At 41.3% G+C, this 19,486-nt stretch overlaps 2 protein-coding genes and 1 long non-coding RNA gene across 6 annotated transcripts in view; 1 reads left to right on the forward strand and 2 right to left on the reverse strand.

Moving 5' to 3' along the window:
- LOC310728883 (immunoglobulin kappa light chain-like) overlaps positions 1-16,097 on the reverse strand; it is a 134,681-nt gene extending 118,584 nt beyond the window's left edge. For 2 of the 3 annotated variants that reach the window (XM_083546746.1, XM_083546747.1), the window contains exons 1-2: positions 15,977-16,094; positions 15,557-15,887 (exon numbers count right to left, since the gene is read on the reverse strand). In XM_083546746.1, the coding sequence (XP_083402872.1) occupies positions 15,557-15,887; positions 15,977-16,067 (422 nt within the window). In that variant the 5' untranslated portion in view covers positions 16,068-16,094. Of the gene's footprint in view, positions 1-15,556; positions 15,888-15,976 lie in introns of all 3 variants that reach the window. The other variant, XM_083546745.1, reaches the window with a different exon arrangement.
- Positions 1-19,486, reverse strand: part of LOC310728876 (cathepsin S-like) — a 53,050-nt gene that overhangs the window by 11,018 nt on the left and 22,546 nt on the right. Inside the window, exon 1 of one of the 2 annotated variants that reach the window (XM_083546733.1) lies at positions 365-789. The exons of the other annotated variant lie outside the window; for it this stretch is intronic. Coding sequence (XP_083402859.1) covers positions 365-431 — 67 coding nt within the window. The 5' untranslated portion in view covers positions 432-789. Of the gene's footprint in view, positions 1-364; positions 790-19,486 lie in introns of those variants that run through there. 2 annotated transcript variants of the gene reach the window in all.
- Positions 16,150-17,549, forward strand: LOC310728891. Its single transcript, XR_014534363.1, has 2 exons — positions 16,150-16,296; positions 17,074-17,549. It is a non-coding gene; the product is annotated as an uncharacterized lncRNA (long non-coding RNA).

Here is a 19,486-nt window from a genome sequence, read left to right on the forward strand (position 1 = left end):
CAAGGGCCCAGCATTGGCAGCTTGGTGGTGCTGGAATTTAAACCAATAACCTTCTCATCTGAAGTGTTACAGCCTTAACCACTGAGCTACCACCTCCCTTGTGGCTTCTAAGACAGAGTACACCTGCAGATCTCAATGTATATACAGTAATGCTATAGGAGGAAATGACCTCACCCACATGATCTTTTCCTTTTGTGTCTCTAGAATTTGTTTTTCTTTACGGAAGTGTATCAGGTGTATTTATATATAACTTAATTTACACATGAACAAATTAAAGTTGATATTCACATGGTTGTGTGTGTGTGTGTGTGTGTGTGTGTGTGTGTGTGTGTGTGTGTGTGTGTGTGTGTGAGTGACACTCAACTAATCTTTTCTTTCCCTCCATCAGATACCACAGCTTCCGCTCGGATCTCAGCATGCTTGTCAGACATATCTTCATGGATGAGTGCTCACCAACTAAAACTCAACCCCAGCAAAACCGAACTGCTGGTCATCCCAGGTGATTCATCTCCAGGTCAAGATCTCCAAATAACACTTCATGACTCTCTGCTCTCCCCTTTAGCCACTGCTCGTAACCTTGGGGTAACTATGGACAATAAACTGTCCTTCTTCCCACATGTCGCTAATGTGTCTCGTTCTTGTAGATTTCTTCTCTACAACATCCGAAGGATTCGACCATTTCTGTCCACACAGGCTGCCCAGGTGCTTGTTCAGTCTCTTGTCATTTCAAGACTTGACTACTGCAAATCTCTGCTGGCAGATCTTCCCCTGAACGCTATTCGTCCACTGCAAATAATCCAAAATGCAGCTGTGTGACTTGTGTTCAACCGGCTCAAGTTCTCCCACACCACTCCACTGCTGCGCTCCCTTCACTGGCTTCCAGTAGCTGCACGTATCAGATTCAATTCAATTCAATTCAATTCATTTTTACCACGCTGTCTGAGATCCTCCAGCACTGCTCCACTGGTACCACCTTCTCTCAGAATGAGAGGTAGGTACACTTCAAGGCTCGTCTCTGTTCTGGCACCGAGGTGGTGGAATGAACTTCCCCTAGATGTCCGTACAGCGTCAGAGTCCCTGATTATCTTCAAGTTACGACTGAAGACCTTCATCTTCCTGAAACACTTAAATTACCACATTCCAAGTTTGTAGAATTCATGAGTTATATTTATATTAAGTGTGTAATCTTGTGTACAGTGTAGATTTATTCATTACTAGAAACTCAAAGCACTTTTGTACGTCGCTCTGGATAAGGGCGTCTGCTACATGCCACAAATGTAAATGTAAATGTAAATGTTTTAAGATAAAGGCTACCATCTGTGTAGAATGATCAGTCATTTATCAGGTATGTACTATATGCTGAGTCTGTGTTTTTTAATATGTGTACCATCACATAAAAATGTCACCCGAAAGTAAAACATCACATGACACTGAACACTGGCGAAACAACCATATGACCTTATTTAGTGCTGCTTCTACAAAACCACATCCTGTTAAACTGGGACAAAAATGTTTATTAGAATTCATAGCAGCTGTTTTTCTAAGAAATCATGTCTCATTCATTTCAATAGCATTTTGTTATAATGGGCCATGTTCAAGTTCCAGATCTTCATTTGAATAGAATAGAATTGAATAGAATAAAATAGCTTTTATTTGTCACATATGCATTATAGCACAGCGAAATGATTTTCTTCACATATCCCAGCTTGTTCAGAATGTGGGCTCAGAGTGCAGGGTGAGCCATGACACAGCGCCCCTGGTGTACAGAGGGTGAAGGAGGTTGAAGAGGTCTTGCTCAGGGGTTGTAGAGTAACAGCTTGTTGATACTGGGGTTTAAATCCCCAACCTTCTGTCACTTTCTGCAAATAAATGCTCTAAATGACTATGTTTATTTGGAATTTGGGATTAATGTTGTCAGTAGTATATAAAATAAAACAAACATTTAAATTACACAAACAGACAAGTAAAGTAAAACCAGAAAAACTTTGCAGCAGTCTCTTTATTCTTTCCAGAGCGAAAATTTGGATTTGTGGAGTCTTTACCCACCAGCATTACTTTGTGTTCCTTATTTTTGTAGTTAATTTCTCAAAAAAAAAAATAGTTTTTTTATTTTTTTCTGAATAAAGATTCACATGCCTCTGAGCTCCATCCATCTCCATATCACTCTGTCTTCCACATCTGCCTCTTTCAAACCAACCACCGGCATTTTTTCCCTCGCCACATCCATAAAGCTCCTCCTTGGGCTTCCTCTTCTCCTCCTGCCCGGTGGCTCCATCCTCAGCATTCCTATACTGACATACACCATGTATATATCATATACACCCTCGTCTTCACCTGCACATGCAAAATCTTTAACTGCAGCTCCACCTCCTGTCCTTTTTCCTGTTAATGCCACTGTCTCTAATCCATACAACATCTCAGGTCTCACCACAGACCTATAAACTTTCCCTTGCACTCTCACAGATACTCTTCTATCACAAATCACTCCTGCTATCACTCTTCTCCACCCACTCCACCGTGCCTGCACTCTTTTCTTCACTTCTCTAACACACTCTCCATTACTTTACACTGTTGAACCCAGGTACCTGAACTCCTCCACCTTCTCCACCTCTTCTCCCTGCAACCGCACCCCTCCACTGCCCTCCCTCTCATTCACACACATGTACTCTGTCTTACACTTACTGACTTTCATTTCCCTTCTCTCCAGCGTGTACCTCCACCTCTCCAGGCTCTTCTCCACCTGCTCCCTACTCTCACCACAAATCACAATATCATCCGCAAACATCATAGTCCAGGGAGACTCCTGTCTGACCTCGTCCTTCAACCTGTCCATCACCACTGCAAACAGGAAAGGGCTCAGGGCCGATCCTTGATGCAGTCCAACCCTCACCCTGAACCAGTCTGTCGTTCCTACTGCACACTTCACTCCTGTCACACTGTCCTCATACATGTCCTGCACCACCCTCACATACTTCTCTGACACACCTGACTTCCTCATACAATACCACAACTCCTCTCTCGGCACCCTGTCGTACACGTTCTCTAAATCCACAAATACACAATGCAACTCCTTCTGACCTTCTCTATACTTCTCCATCAACATCCTCAAAGCAAATAAGGCATCTGTGGTGCTCTTCCTCGGCATGAAACCATACTGTTGCTCACAGATGGTCTCCTCTTCTCTAAGCCTGGCTTCCACTACTCTTTCCCATAACTTCATGGTGTGACTGATCAACTTAATTCCCCTGTAGTTACTGCAGGTCTGCACATCTCCCCTATTCTTAAAGTTCGGTACTAGCACACTCCTTCTCCATTCCTCAGGCATCTTCTTACCTTCCAAAATCCTGTTAAACAATCTGGTTAAAAACTCCACTGCATCTCTCCTAAACATCTCCACGTTTCTACGTGTTTCCACGTTTCTATGTCATTTGGTCCAAACTAATTTTTACTCTTCATCCTCTTAATCGCTGCTCTCACTTCCTTCTTACTAATCCTATCCACTTCCTGCTTCACCACCTCCACACCATCCAAAATTCTCTCTCTCTCACAATCTGTGAGAATGTATAGATGCTGCTGAAATTGAAATAAGTTTCTAGGTGTTCCAACTACAATGTGGCACAATGTGTGTTTGTGGTCTCCCGCTGGTCCCACAGTGAAGCCCTCAGTGTCTCTGCTCACTCCCCCCTCTCTGGAGCTGGCTGCGCAGATGTCTATGTAAACGCTCCACTCCCGGTGGGAACTTTGAAGAGGATGCCCCCGCCCTTAGTGGTTCTGGCCCCGCTTTTTAGATTAGATTAGATTAGATTCAACTTTATTGTCATTGTGCAGGGAACATGTACAGAGCCAATGAAATGCAGTTAGCATCTAACCAGAAGTGCATAGATAGCTTATTTACAAGTGGCAGTGTAATAAATAAGGGTATGAGGTTATACAGAAGGTGTAGTAATATGTACATATTACTGAATATGGGTGTATATATATAGTGTGGATTTTATATAACTATAAGTACTTTTGCTGAGGTGTTGAAGGGATGTGCTAGTTCCTGGGGGTCACAGATTGACCTGGCAGAGGTTCTGGAGATGGGCTTGGGTGGTATGTTCTGCAAACTCATCTATTACAAGGAGGTATTGAAGTTGGTGACTTTGGCTGTAGCCAAACTAGATATAGACTGGCCGGCCAATCGGCAGAAAGCTTGCTCGTCCAGCCAGCTTGATGTGTGCCTTTTGCATCCTACATCACAACCTCCGTGACAGGGGTTAGATTTCTTTCCAGAGCTGCAAACTGTGGTGTCCAGGTCCTGGGCAAAGGACCACAACATGGCAGTATTGCAGGCCTATCACGCTGATCTGCTGCGAGAGCTGGACGTGGGGGGCGTCTCTGGTGGCCAGGAGGTCTAGAAGCTCCACGGTGCGGTGGACCTAGCTCTGAGGGCCACTAAATAGACCGGGCTATGGCTGCCTTTGTATCTGCTAAAAGGCACCTATGGCTCACCCTCTCAAGTCAAGTCAAGTCAAGTTTATTTCTATTGCGCTTTTCATAACAGACATTGTCTCAAAGCAGCTTTACACAAATCAACAGTGAAGGTGAATGGTGTGAATTTGTCCCTGATGAGCAGCCGTGGCGACTGTGGCAAGGAAAAACTCCCTTAGATGTTATGAGGAAGAAACCTTGAGAGGAACCAGACTCAAAAGTGGAACCCATCCTCATTTGGGTGACATCAAGAGTTTGATCATAAATCTTTCAACACTACAGAACACTGGAGAGTGAGAACTAACATGAGTACTGGAGTATAAGATTATAAGTGATGTTCTTTCTGCAGTCTTATACAGTCTATATGGTCAGTAGCTCCTAGTTTTATGAGCTCAGCATTTGTGATCATCACAGATCCAGCATCAGCTTCTCCATGCCAGAGCCTTTAAACACTCCAGGAGGTCCAATGTCAAACTCCACACATGTACTGGGATCCAGTTGGCACTGGTACGTCTCAAGATGGTTCGGGATGTTTGCGAGTTCGGCATCTACTTCTTCAAAGGTCCGTAATCATCATGAGGTGGGACGTGACTGGAGCTGGAGGAACCTCAGGGTGTTTCAGGATGGGGAGAGAAAGAGAAGCAGTGGAGAGGAATTAGCGTAGCTGCTGTTCATGATATTAACAGCACAAGTTGATAATGTGCAGGTGATCAGATGTTCTGGAGCACAAGGTTATGATGTGAGACGTATGTTATGTGTAGGCTTTGTTAAAAAGATATGTTTTTAATCTGCACTTAAACTGAGCAGCAGCACTTAGTCATGAAGTGTTATAAAGACACTCAGAGCACTGAAGCATGAGCTGCTAATGTGTGTGTGTGTGATTCAGTGCTGTGTGTTGTGCTTTACTGAGTTTGTCTGAAGGAAGTTGAACATCTGGTGAAAGTTCTGCTCTATTCTGGGAGAAACAGAATCACTCAGTCGTCTCCATGGAAATCTCACTTCCTTTCCACTGCTCTCTGATTTTGCTTATTAACTCCTAAATGCTGTAGAAATAAATATCAGTGTGATGGAGACTGAGATTACATGAGCAAGAAAACTTGGTACCAGACTCAGATGATTAAAAGTGCAGTTTGGTAAACTAGACTCCTCTCTCAAAGGTCAGTTTTACTTAAACTGGGTGAGTGTGTCTGAACCCCAAACACTGTCAGGAAGACTATTCCAGAGTTTAGGAGCTAAATGTGAAAATGCTCTACCACCTTTAGTGGACTTTGCTATTTTAGGAACTACTAGAAGCCCAGAGTTTTGAGATCTCTCAGAACTGTATGACACGGATAGGCCATTTTGCTGGATGCCCCTCTAGGGCTCACTGGCCAATTCAGCGACTCAGTGAATACGGTCGCTAAAAGGTTTTGAGGGGGCCAAGAAACAGTCAGTGGCATTCCAGCGGTTCCTCCCACGTCACTCTCGGCAGGGACAGCCTGAAAAAGAAGAAAAAATGTGTTCCCTACATTAACAATGATGTGGATAATGATCAAACTCATGGTTGTTGTGGGTGAAGTTGCTGAGCAGCAGCACTTAGTCATGAAGTGTTATAAAGACACTCAGATCACTGAAGCATGAGCTGCTAATGTGTGTGTGTGTGTGTGTGTGTGTGTGTGTGTGTGTGTGTGTGTGTGTGTGTGTGTGTGGTCACTGTAGTGTAACAGAGGTTTTTGTACGACAGTTTCATTAGAATGTATCACTGTGGTACACTTTCGGTGGAGGAACCAAACTGATTGTAAAAAGTAAGTGACAAATTTATTTATCTTCACGAAAATTTTTGAACTTATTTTTATCATTCATTTTATAACATTTTGTGTAATAAATTGTATCTTAAATAGCAAAATATATATTTTTTATTTGTTTGTTCCTTTTGTTAATTATATTTAATAAAATTGACAGAATAAATCCAGTTGTTTCTGCTTTTTAAAGTCACTTTGATTTCAGTATTTAGTGATTAATTTTAATTAATGTGGTGAGGGAAGACATGCAGGTAGTTGGTGTGAAAGAGGCAGATGTAGAGGACAGTTTGGTATGGAGACAGATGATCCGCTGTGGAAACTCCTAATGGGAGCAGCCGAAAGAAGAAGAAAAAGTGATTAATTTTAATGAAGTGCTGCTGCAGAGTTTCCAGTTTTGTCTCTACTGGAGTTCAGAACATTTACAGAATAAACTCACTGAGTGTTTGAGTGTTGGAATACAGTGGGACTATTGGGTGCAGTTACTGAATAGAACTGGGTGAAGACTAAATCAGATAGAAGATGGATTATGGTGTGGAGTTAAAGCTGATGGCTTCCACATGTTCTCTTTGTTTCTTAGTGAAATTTAAACCAAATGGACTGATGTTTCTTCACTAAAGCTGCTTCTAACTTGTAGTTCCCCCATGTGTCTCTGTTCATTTAGAGTTAGGAACTGTATTCATGTCTATAGGTAGAGTTTATAGATGCTGCTGAAGGTCGTAGAAGTTTCCAGATGTTTCTACTGAACTGCAGTGATTTGAGAACAGTGTGGATCACTGCACTGATTACTAAACACACATTAATGGTTCCAGTCTGAACTCTGAATAAGCAGTAATGAGTAAATGTTCTCCTGCTGAGAAGTTCTACTGAACTGCAGTAATGTGAATAAGCAGTAATGAGTAAATGTTGTGTAACTGTGTGTAAATGTGTGTTTATTGTGTGTTTGTGGTCTCCAGCCGGTCCCACGGTGAAGCCCTCCGTGTCTCTGCTCCCTCCCTCCACTCTGCAGCCGTCTGACAGATCGGCCTCGCTGCTCTGCCTGCTGTCTGCCTACTCTCCACAGGGGGCGCTGGTGAGCTGGACGGTGGACGGCTCAGAGGTAAAGGACGGGGTTCTGACCAGCCCAGAAGAACACAAGAAGGACGGTTACACACGCAGCAGCACCCTGACCCTCAGCAAAGAACTCTGGGAAAAGGGGGAGGAGTTTGTCTGTACCGTCTCCCATGGTGGTGTCCATCATCCGCTCACGTTCAGAAAGAGCCAGTGTTAAGACCAACAGCTCCAAGATAGAATTGAACACTGAGCTGCTCACACATCCATCTACAATCGAGTTTCAATTCTACACAATGCTGACATTTCTGTCTTTCCTCTCTTCACTGTCCTGTTGCTCTTCCTGTAGTTTTGCTCTGCTGAAATAAAGCTTCATTTTGGACATTGTGTGTTCTTTTATTCGAGTTAATAGTCATTATCAGTGTGATGAGAGAGTGTGTTTAGCTGGAGATTCAGTGCTGTGTGTTGTGCTTCACTGAGTTTGGCTGAAGGAAGTTGAACATCTGGTGAAAGTTCTGCTCTATTCTGGGAGAAACAGAATCACTCGGCCGTGACCATGGAAATCTTACTCTCAGTTCACTGATCTCCACTAACTGCTGCTCAGTTCTGCTCTCCTACATCCATTTCAAACTGAAGTCAGAACTGAACTCTGGTTTGAGTATATAATAATTTATAATTTCAAATTACTCTGAAACTGATTTTATGCTAATGTCTTTTTTTCCACAAATAATGTGGAGATAAAAATAAAGATGTTCTTTATAAGTGTAAGTTTGTCTCTGATGAACAAGTCGGTGGAGACTGTGGTGAAGGAAAAACTCCCTGAGATGCAGAAGGAAGAAACCTTGAGAGGAACCAGACTCAAGAGGGAACCTCATCCTCATCTGGGTGCCACCGAATGTCCATTTATTACAGATAAACGATGTTGAGGTGCAGTGATGGAGATCAGAGCAAACTGTAGTCCTGAGTCAGTGTAGCAGACTGTAGATATTAACTACAGTCCAAATCTAAATCCTCAGAGTTACTCTTCTTACTTCATTATTTCATGGATTTCCAGAAATCCGTATGAGAAACCGTCCTCAGCTGCACAGAGTCGCCTCCAATCGAAGAGAACACTATCCAGAGACAGACCAGGACAAAGTGGGAAGATCCGAGGAGGGAACAGGGGCAGGAACAGTGGTCACTGTAACCTCAGGAGCATGTTTAAATAGACCAAGAGAGAGAGAGAGAGAGAGAGAGAGAGAGAGGATATGGATTATTAAGTGTCCTTATTGTTGTATGAGAGTTAAAGTCACTGTGCAGTTTGGACTCAAGACTCGCTATGGCAGCATAACTAAAAGAGAGAACCAGAAGGTAACACCGACATGAGGGATCTCTGGGATAAGAGACGACCCACCACACCACCATCAACAAACCTGAGTGAACGTGTGAGAGTGAGGAGACGACAGCATACAAATATACCAGTTCACCAAACACTCCATATCCATGATCCCTCCAGATCTGCTCTAGATCTTGAATTATTACCCTTCTTTACCACTAGATGTTTTTGTAATCTCATGACTGACATCCTCTAACAAGACCCATGAAGCTACAGAAACTAACAGTTTTTTAATGAAAAAGCTGATTGAGTTGGACCTGCTGTGATTGTGGCAACCTCGATTATTTATTAAAGAAATCTTCATGGTTTTACAGCTCTCTCTAAATATAATGCTCAAATTAATACAACTTTCTTCACACAATGAATACAACGTCTCTAGGTTACGTATGTAACTGAGGGAACGAGATTAGCCCGCATCCATGCACTTTGTGAAGGTACAAGGTGAGAGCGCTAGGCCAAACGGGAGGACCTGATATTGGTAAGCTTCACCCCCGAAAGCAAACCATTGGAACCTTCTGTAAGCGGGGAGGATGGCTATGTGGAAGTATGCGATGGCGCCGATAACGTCGGCTGCCATCTCGACTTCTCCGGCAACGCTTTGTCTTTATTTGTTTATTTTATATATTTATTTCCATAGTTATCATTCTATTTATACATGATGGTCATCATTAGATATGACAGAACCACTCTTATATCTATTGGTGTACAATCTACTCACTTTTCGCCGTTTTTAAACCCGGACCCATGCTGGCCGAGCGAGATCCTGAGGAAGAACAAAGGACACGACCCATACCAGCGTCCGTGAGGGAAATGTCAGGAACAGGCTGAGGGCACACGCACACCGCGCTCCCATATCTATTATCCTGTTAACCAACGTCCAGTCCCTAGAAAACAAGCTTGACGACCTCAGGGCAAGGGTCAAGTTCCAGAGGGACATTTGGGACTGCAACCTTCTCTGCTTCACAGAGACATGGCTGAACCCAGCACTACCGGACCACGCAATCTAGGGTGGAAAGAGGAGTTGTGGTATTGTATAAGGAAGTCAGGTGTGTCAGAGAAGTATGTGAGGGTGGTGCAGGACATGTATGAGGACAGTGTGACAGCAGTGAAGTGTGCAGTAGGAACGACAGACTGGTTCAAGGTGGAGGTTGAACTGCATCAAGGATCGAATTTGAGCCCTTTCCTTTTTGCAGTGGTGGTGATGGACAGGTTGATGGACAAGGTCAGACAGGAGTCTCTGTGGACTATAATGTTTGCGGATAATATTGTGATTTGTGGTGAGAGTAGGGAGCAGGTTGAGAAGATCCTGGAGAGGTGGAGGTACACGCTGGAGAGAAGGGGAATGAAAGTCAGTAGGAGTAAGACAGAGTACATGTGTGTGAATGAGAGGGAGGGCAGTGGAGGGGTGCGGTTGCAGGGAGAAGAGGTGGGGAAGGTGGAGGAGTTCAGGTACCTGGGGTCAGCAGTGTAAAGTAATGGAGAGTGTGTTAGAGAAGTGAAGAAAAGAGTGCAGGCAGGGTGGAGTGGGTGGAGAAGAGTGATAGCAGGAGTGATTTGTGATAGAAGAGTAGCTGTGAGAGTGAAAGGGAAAGTTTATAGGACTGTGGTGAGACCTGAGATGTTGTATGGATTAGAGACAGTGGCATTGAGTAAAAGACAGGAGGTGGAGCTGGAGGTAGCAGAGCTGAAGATGTTGAGGTTTTTGTTGGGATTTATGAGGATGGACAGGATTAGAAATGAGTTTATTAGAGGGACAGCACATGTAGGAGGTTTTGGAGACAAGGTGAGGGAGGTGAGATTGAGATGGTTTGGACATGTGCAGAGGAGGGACATGGGGTATATCAGTAAGAGAATGCTGAGGATGGAGCTACCAGGAAGGAGGAAAAGAGGAAGGCCAAGGAGGAGGTTTATGGATGTGGTGAGGGAAGACATGTAGGTAGTTGGGTTGAAAGAGGCAGATGTAGAGGACAGTGGGGCATGGAGACGGATGATCTGCTGTGGAGACCCCTAATGGGAGAAGCTGAAAGAAGAAGAAGAAGAAGAAGAAGATACTCTACATTCAGCAGGGGCGTGGCCATCCTGGTTTATAAAAAGCTTATTTTTAGACCTCTGAACTGTGTAAAGGATAAAAAAGGGTCATAATGTGATTGTAAAGGATGTTCTCTTGGGCAATGCTGTTACATTTATGAATATTTATTGCCTTAGATAGGAAATCAGGGTCACAACAGGGGTGTTGTTACACTGATTTCCTATCTAAGACATTTGCAGAATTTACTGAATTGGCCTCTGAGAGCTCTTTTGTGGGCACAGATTTCAATTGCAATTTCAATCCTTCTTTTTATATACTTCCACTCGGTACTCTCACACTCTCAAAACTTACTTACTTCCATATGTCCGGATATGGGGTATTCTGATGCTCCACTCCACGGAGTTGGAGTTTACCTTTTTTTCTGTGCCCCCCAAAAGTAATTTTAAAATATGAATATTTTTTCATTCCTTCCCAAAATTGTCTCTAGTGTTGTCATGTACAATAGGTAATATTATTATATCAGATCATTCTTCTGTGTGTCTGGCTTACTCGCTTTCTGAAAATAGGGTGCTGTCACGATGCTGGAGATTTCACCCCCCCTGCTGAAAGATGAACATTTCCTATCATACTTTACTAAGGCATTTCATTCAATCAACTCACCCTCTACTAATAGTCCCGCTATCCTGTGGGAGACATGTGAAGCCTAGGTTTAATTATGTCCTTTGTGGCATTTAATAGATCAAAAGAACTACAAATTCTTGAATCTAAATTAGCCAACCTTGAGAAACATTATATTTCAAATCCCCTCTTACACTCTGCTAATACAAGCCTCACAAAATTCTCTTCAATTTGCTAAGCAGAAATTATATGAATATTGGAACAAACCTAATAAATATCTTGCCAATTTGGCCAAAAAGAGGGCTGACTCACAGAATATTGCTTTAATTATAGATTCTAATTGCAGGAGGCTATTGAAGAATAGAACCATTAATAAAGTAGTTTCCTTGTTTTATTCAAATCTATACAAATCTGAGCAGCCAGATAATGCCCCAACTCATATGCATGCATTTAACTCAACACTCCAAAACTCCCTAGGGCCACAGAGGCTCAGAAATTACATGCCCCTATCTCTAGAGAGAAAGCACTGCTTGCCTAAACATCTATGCCCTCAGGGAAGGCCCCAGAGCCAGACGGATTAGGGTGCGAGTTTTATAAATCCTTTAATGACATTTTCCTTTGTTGTCTATGTTTAACCATTCTTTTAATTTAGTCTTCTTTTGCCATATGTAGAGAAGCAAATATTTCCTTAATTCTTAAAAAAGGGAAATGCCCTGAATACTGTGCCTCCTATAGGTTAATAGCCCTACTAAACTCTAACCAAAAGTTGCTTTCTAAAATATTAGCCATGCGTTTAGAAAAGGTGCTCCATCACATTGTTGGAGAGGATCAGACCGGTTTTGTAAAAAGCTGGAACTGGAGGAAAATTAAAATTATCAAGAATTTTACATTTATTAGCCAGGCAATAATCAATACACAAATGTTAAATCTAAAATAAATAATAGAAAAAAGTTACACAACATGATCAGCATTAAACCAAATAATTTTGCAATACTGTTTAAAAAAAAGAATTTTTAGTCACTGTACCTGGTGATAGAGACACACAGAGACTGTGTGGGAAGTTCTGACTACAGAATGCTTCCCTGCAGGGGCGTGGCCATCATTTCAAAAGTGAGGGGGACGAAATGTTACCTGTTTATTTTTTTTCAGTTAACCCTTGTGTAATTGTTTTATTTTTAATCATATTTTTTTTGCTTTATGATTATATATGATTATAAAACAGAAAGAAAGAAAGAAATACAACAAGAGCAGCAGGCAGAGTTACTAAACATTTTGCAACACAATTCGGATACCATATGCAAATTACAATGCTTGTCTTTTTTGTAAAAAATGAGTGAAGTGTTTTTTTCCCTTTTTAAGCTCATCGCAACCGAATGTTGGATCGTGTGCGGGACCGCGGATGCGACTCGAGCTACAGTACTATAGGGCGCATGATGATGAGGTGACTAGTGAGTGGCTGATTGCCATGGATACGTGAACGTCATGTATAGACTATCTTGTCTCTTTGAATTTTAAATCACTCTGCATTTATATACATTGTTCCAATTAAAACCTCAACATGTCATGAACACACACTCTCCACTAAAAAAGTGAGGGGGACGAATTTACTTTTTATAAAAAGTGCGTGGGACATGTCCCCCGCGTCCCCCGTGTAATCTACCCTGCTACCCTGAGTGTTTTAGTAATGAAAGCTTTGCAAAACCTTTCTTGGGACAAGAGGTGACCTAAAGACCAAATATCACCTAGTGTAAAACCAACACCTGATAAAGATTGTCTCCGGGGACAACCCTCACATCAGTAGGACACAATTTTCCCAAACTGAAATCTTTATTTTTGGTCTGTTTTACTGATATGGGGCTGAGATCATATTTTTAATTACACTGAGATCATTAAAATTATACCAGACATGGGAAGGTGAAATTCATACATTGGCAAAATGTAATTATTTCAGTATGCAAGTATAGTAGCTTGAATTCAGGGAACTTTACCTTTCCATGACCCGGCCATCTCCCCAGGAAGGAAGGGGGGGGGGGGGGGGGGTTAAAGGATGGGTGAGAGGGCAGCTGAACAGCTTTCTCTACTCAGATTTACAAGATCATCTCCTCAGATTAAAGAGATCTCCTCAGATTAGAAAGTTTATTGTTTTGTCGCATGGCAGTTCTCAGTGTCTATCTGTCAGATATTTATAACAGAGATATCTGTCTGTAATCAAAATAAATCTACTGAGTTTCTGATCCTACATCGTACACACATAATACCTGTTCTTAAAAGTAAGATGAGTCGCCATGTATCTCCAACCTGTTGCAAATCTGAGAATGGTACCCTTCTCCACTGTTTTTGGTCTAAATCAACTTATAGAGTCCTTCTTGGCCTCCCAGATACTCGTATTTCCATTATCATGCGTAGGAGGTTATTCAATGTACTGACCTTGGCAGTGAGGAAAAATGTCTTGTTGTTCTGTATTAAGGAAACTGCACCAACAAAAAAGGTTTGGCACAATATTATTATAGATGTCATTTCTAATGAATACTTTTTTTTACATGTCACACTCTTTTACAAATACCTTCTTTAAGATTTGGGACCATTATTTAAAATTCATAGGAACTTTATGCTCCTCTGTATTGCAGGAGTTTCTTAACCCAGAGTAATACTATATATTACTATTCTCGGTTATAAAATAAGATAAGATATACCTTTATTCATCCCACAGTGGGAAAATTTCTTTTGTTACGGCAGCAAAGGAAAGAAATAAAAAAATAAATGCAAATATATATAAAAAAAATATACACATACTATAATATACAGTATATACACAGTACAATGTATAAATATATAAATACAATAAGAGAAGAAAAAGAAGTACACATTGCAGGTAGTATTTTGCACAGGTGGTATTGCACGTATTGTATAATTTGCACATGTATGGTCCCCTGGTGGTCTAGTGGTTAAGATGCAGTGCTCCCACCGCTGCGACCCGGGTTCGATTCCCGGTCAGGGAACCATCCCCAGCCACTCTTAGTGCCGGTCCCAAGCCCGGATAAATTGGGGAGGGTTGCGTTAGGAAGGGCATCCAGCGTAAAACATGTGCCAAATCAAACGTGCGGAGGATCCGCTGTGGCGCCCCCTAACGGGAGAAGCCGAAAAGAAAGTTAGTATAATTTGCAGATGTAATTATTGCACATATTGCAGGTAATATTTCATTAGATGGAGAAGGAGGTAAGAGAAAGAGAAAAGGTCCTCAACCACCAGAAACTAGTCTACAACAATCACTGTCTGTTTCAGCTCTGCAACCAAACTGAACAAGTGTCGACTTTAGAGACTAGTGAGGTCAGCAGACTGTGTCATCTGGACCAACCTGCTTTCCTCCAGGACCTGTACTTGTTCTGTGTCAGGAAACTGGCTTCTTCTGGTAGACGATACAGACTGATCAAATCATGGACTACCAGACTCTAAAAAAGCTTTTCCTCAGCAACCATAAAGATTCTAAACACCCTCCCATAGCATCTTTTTATACTGGACTTTTTCACCACTACTGCAATATCACCCATTTTCACAATTTTCTTCTTACCTAACTGGACAATATTTACACTTATATATATATATATCACACTGTATTTCTAAACGTATTGGGTCACCTTATCATAAGTATCGTTTGTGATTATTGAGCACCACATTTGCACAATTTGCACTTCCAATTCCCTCCACTCTTTTGGGAAGATGTTTCTGTAGATTTTGGAGTGTGATTGTGGACATTTGTGTTCATCAGACACAAAGGTAGTATGAAAGGTAGGTTCTGATGTAGCTTAGGAGACTTGGGGTGCAGTCAGCGTTCACATTCATCCCAAAGATGTTCAGTAGGAATGAGTTTAGAGCTCTATAGCAGCAAGATCTTCCTCTCCAAAGCATGTAAACCAGATCTTCAAGGAGCTCACTTTGTGCACAGGAGCATCACCATGCTGGAACAGGTTTTGGGTTTCCAAGTTCAATTGAATGCAGAATTTTATTATCAAACATCTAAAGACGTCCTGATATGTCAAGGAGCCTAACAGTTCAAAAAGTGGGTTTGAATAATGTGTGTGTGTGTGTGTGTGTGTGTGTGTGTGTGTGTGTGTGTGTGTGTGTGTGTGTGTGTGTGTGTGTGTGTGTGTTGAGGCGTTGTGCGATTTCATCTCTATTAGCAGCTGCAGCTGCCACGCTTACTGAGGTTTTTGTACGATGCTCTAACACTGTGTGAATGATGAGGATTTGAATGTGTTGTAATGATCCGTTAGACAGTAATAATCTCCAACGTCTTCAGTCTGGACTCCACTGATGGTCAGAGTGAAATCAGTTCCAGATCCACTGCCACTGAAACGATCTGGAACTCCTGATGCTCTTGTGTTAGCTAAACGGATCAGGAGTTTGGGAGGTTCTCCAGATTGTTGATGATACCAATACAAACAGTCATGGCTGCTGGCACAGTCGTTATCAACAGCAATATTAGTTTTACAGCTGATGGTAAGCGAATCTCCTGGAGAAACTGATTTCACTGCAGGACTCTGAGTCACAATGGCCTGACTTTGGGATCCTGAAAAATAAGGAGGATATGAAGAAGAATATGTGTAACATCATTTCTAAATGTTACCTTAAATAAATAGATGTTAAGTAAAATCCTACCTCGAGTACAGAGGGCCAGTGTGCAGATGAAGATGATGATGAATCTCATGGTTGCTGTGGGTGAAGTCGCTGAGCAGCAGCTTTCAGTCATGAAGTGTTAAAGTCACAGAGCTATAAACTCTCTCAGAGCACTGAAGCATGAGCTGCTAATGCAAAGTGTGTGTGTGTGTGTGTGTGTGTGTGTGTGTGTGTGTGTGTGTGTGTGTGTGTGTGTGTGTGTGTGTGTGGTCACTGTAGTGTAACAGAGGTTTTTGTACGACAGTTTCATTAGAATGTATCACTGTGGTGGATTTTCGGTGGAGGAACCAAACTGATCATCAGTAAGTTTCTCTTCTTTATATAAACTTTGTTACCTGTAAAATTATTTTATTTTAAGTTGATTTGTTTGATTATATATTTTGATGAATTTATCATTTAGAAATAAATAATTGTTTGATACTGAGACACAGTTTGAGTGAAATGAAACAAAGCTAAAAGAAAGAAGAAATCAGAATTTAGCTGTTAGCTGAAGAAGTGTGCAGTTTGTTCCTCAGAAAACACGGCACTTTTACATTCACAGCTTCTGAAGGTCATATTGTGTGCTGTGAAGGACATGGTATAAAACTTCATCCTGTGCCTGTTAGTCTTCTATCATTGTACTGATGTACTGAGTTTGAATCTCCAAACAAAGAGAAACAGTGTGTAGAAAGGTGGATGTGGTGTGATGTGCTGATTTCCATCACTGAACTGATCTCAGCCTTTTTGCCAGATGTGGGATTGTAATAGAGGAAATCTTGGTATCAGGAAACTCAAAGGGAAGGTGTGATGTTGCATTTTCCAGCCCTGTTCTGTGGAATATCAGTGTATTTACATCATCAGTGTAGTGATTTTTCTGTAGGACTACATGTCAAAGTAACACAACAACTTAGGAGGACTGGAAAACACTCCCAGAAGAAATCTGATCAAAGTCCGAGTCTCTCCACAATATAACGAGGAACTAGTAAATGTTCTCCTGCTGAGAAGTTCTACTGAACTGCAGTAATGTGAATAAGCAGTAATGAGTAAATGTTGTGTAACTGTGTGTAAATGTGTGTTTATTGTGTGTTTGTGGTCTCCAGCCGGTCCCACGGTGAAGCCCTCCGTGTCTCTGCTCCCTCCCTCCTCTCTGCAGCCGTCTGACAGATCGGCCTCGCTGCTCTGCCTGCTGTCTGCCTACTCTCCACAGGGGGCGCTGGTGAGCTGGACGGTGGACGGCTCAGAGGTGAAGGACGGGGTTCTGACCAGCCCAGAAGAACACAAGAAGGACGGTTACACACGCAGCAGCACCCTGACCCTCAGCAAAGAACTCTGGGAAAAGGGGGAGGAGTTTGTCTGTACCGTCTCCCATGGTGGTGTCCATCATCCGCTCACGTTCAGAAAGAGCCAGTGTTAAGACCAACAGCTCCAAGATAGAATTGAACACTGAGCTGCTCACACATCCATCTACAATCGAGTTTCAATTCTACACAATGCTGACATTTCTGTCTTTCCTCTCTTCACTGTCCTGTTGCTCTTCCTGTAGTTTTGCTCTGCTGAAATAAAGCTTCATTTTGGACATTGTGTGTTCTTTTATTCGAGTTAATAGTCATTATCAGTGTGATGAGAGAGTGTGTTTAGCTGGAGATTCAGTGCTGTGTGTTGTGCTTCACTGAGTTTGGCTGAAGGAAGTTGAACATCTGGTGAAAGTTCTGCTCTATTCTGGGAGAAACAGAATCACTCAGTTGTCTAGTTATGTAAACTGCTCTCAGTTTCTGATTCATTTCCTCTTTAAACCTGACACATCTGACAATCTACACTGGTTTTCAGAAAACATATTTTTTTGTTGTTTAATTAAGTATCTGTTATTCTCACAGTAATTTTAATCTATGGAACACTCAGCTCCAAGTTTAAATCTTTTCTATCATCGCACCAACAAAACAACTTTAGCTTTATAACAATAATAAACAGAATCTTATCAACAGGATTCTTTACCCCCTGGTGTTTGGGCTCCAATTAAAATAGTGTGTTAATGTAACCGGTGGCTCGCGACACCAGTTATAAAATCACTTTTCTGCGTTGTGTAGTGTAGTGGAGACAGACACGGGACAACAGGCGGCGGTTTCACTGGCTTTTATCTGATGTAAAAGAAATAAAAGCAGCCTCTGAGTACAATCACCCTTATTTTGCTCTATAAAACAAATGTGATGTAGATTTAATTACCATGTGCTTTTCATCTCCACATATAGCCAAAGACACAAATATAACCTAAATTGGGCAAAATGACAGAAATAACCACACAGGTAAGTAAAATAACATAATACACATAATTTGCAATAAAGATATAGACATAAAAGCAACAATTAAAATAAAGATTAATGAGGATTAGCAGGAGCCAAAAATAACCCACCTCTTCTATGCATTAACAATGCCAAGAGGAAGAGGAGGAGACAAAACAGGAAATTATGTAGGCTCATGATGACATCACAGCAATTAAAGGGGAAAGGTGCTCATTCAGGCAGGTACACCAGATATATGAAAAACCATTTTGTGAGAATTATAACAATCAGTACACATGTTTTAACAGAACACTTTCTGTACCTGTTACATTAAAATAAATGTTACGAGCTGTTATTATATGAAATGAAATACACAAACACTGGACTACTGACAATCATGAGAAAATAACACAATGGCACAAAGATGAAGAGCGAGAATGAGAGTAAAAGTGTTTATTTTGGTATTGTATAAAATTGCTGATGTGGTAAAAATAGTTGATTACCCTTTGGTCCTACAAGCTAAAACTAGAAAATCAAGTGACCCCAGATGTTCACATACCAACCATCTACACTCCTGCTGTATTTTCCAGCCAAGCAGCAGAATTTAAACCACTCATACGTAATTGGAGGTGTAGTTTTCTTAAATTGGACTGATATAATCGACATTCATTTTATGACACTTTAAGAAAAATGTTCAGTGTAGAGACTGAGGTTAATGTATGGGATGAAACTGAACATTTAATAATTCTCAAGCACTTCATATACACAGTCAATATTGTATCAATTTTAATTGATATACATGTGGCAGACGGATTTATACAATAAAACCTTCTAATTATCTTATATATCTAAACATTTGATTGTTAAGGGCCTTGCTCAAGGACTAAACAGTGGCAGTTTAGTGAAAGTGGAATTTAAACTTATGACCATCTAATCAGAAACCAAGAGCTTAATCACTGAGCTACCACTTCTTCTTGCTGGATGTCATATTATTGGATGTCCAAGGAAGGAATTTACACACTGTAAAAAACCAACTTACTAAAAGTTATCTAAATAAAATATAAAAAGTAAACAGAACTAAAATATTTTTATTTGAAATGCTCAGAAATAATACTTAGTTTATTCAACAAATATGTTGCTTCAATGTTGAAAACTGTACAATACTAAAAATGTTTTTTTAACTTATATGAAAATGTAAATGTTTTGCGTTAAAGCGTGCGTTTCTTGTTGGCGCGTG

Source organism: Silurus aristotelis, assembly GCF_946808225.1.
Source record: "Silurus aristotelis genome assembly, chromosome: 7".
NCBI classification, from domain to species: Eukaryota; Metazoa; Chordata; class Actinopteri; order Siluriformes; family Siluridae; genus Silurus; species Silurus aristotelis.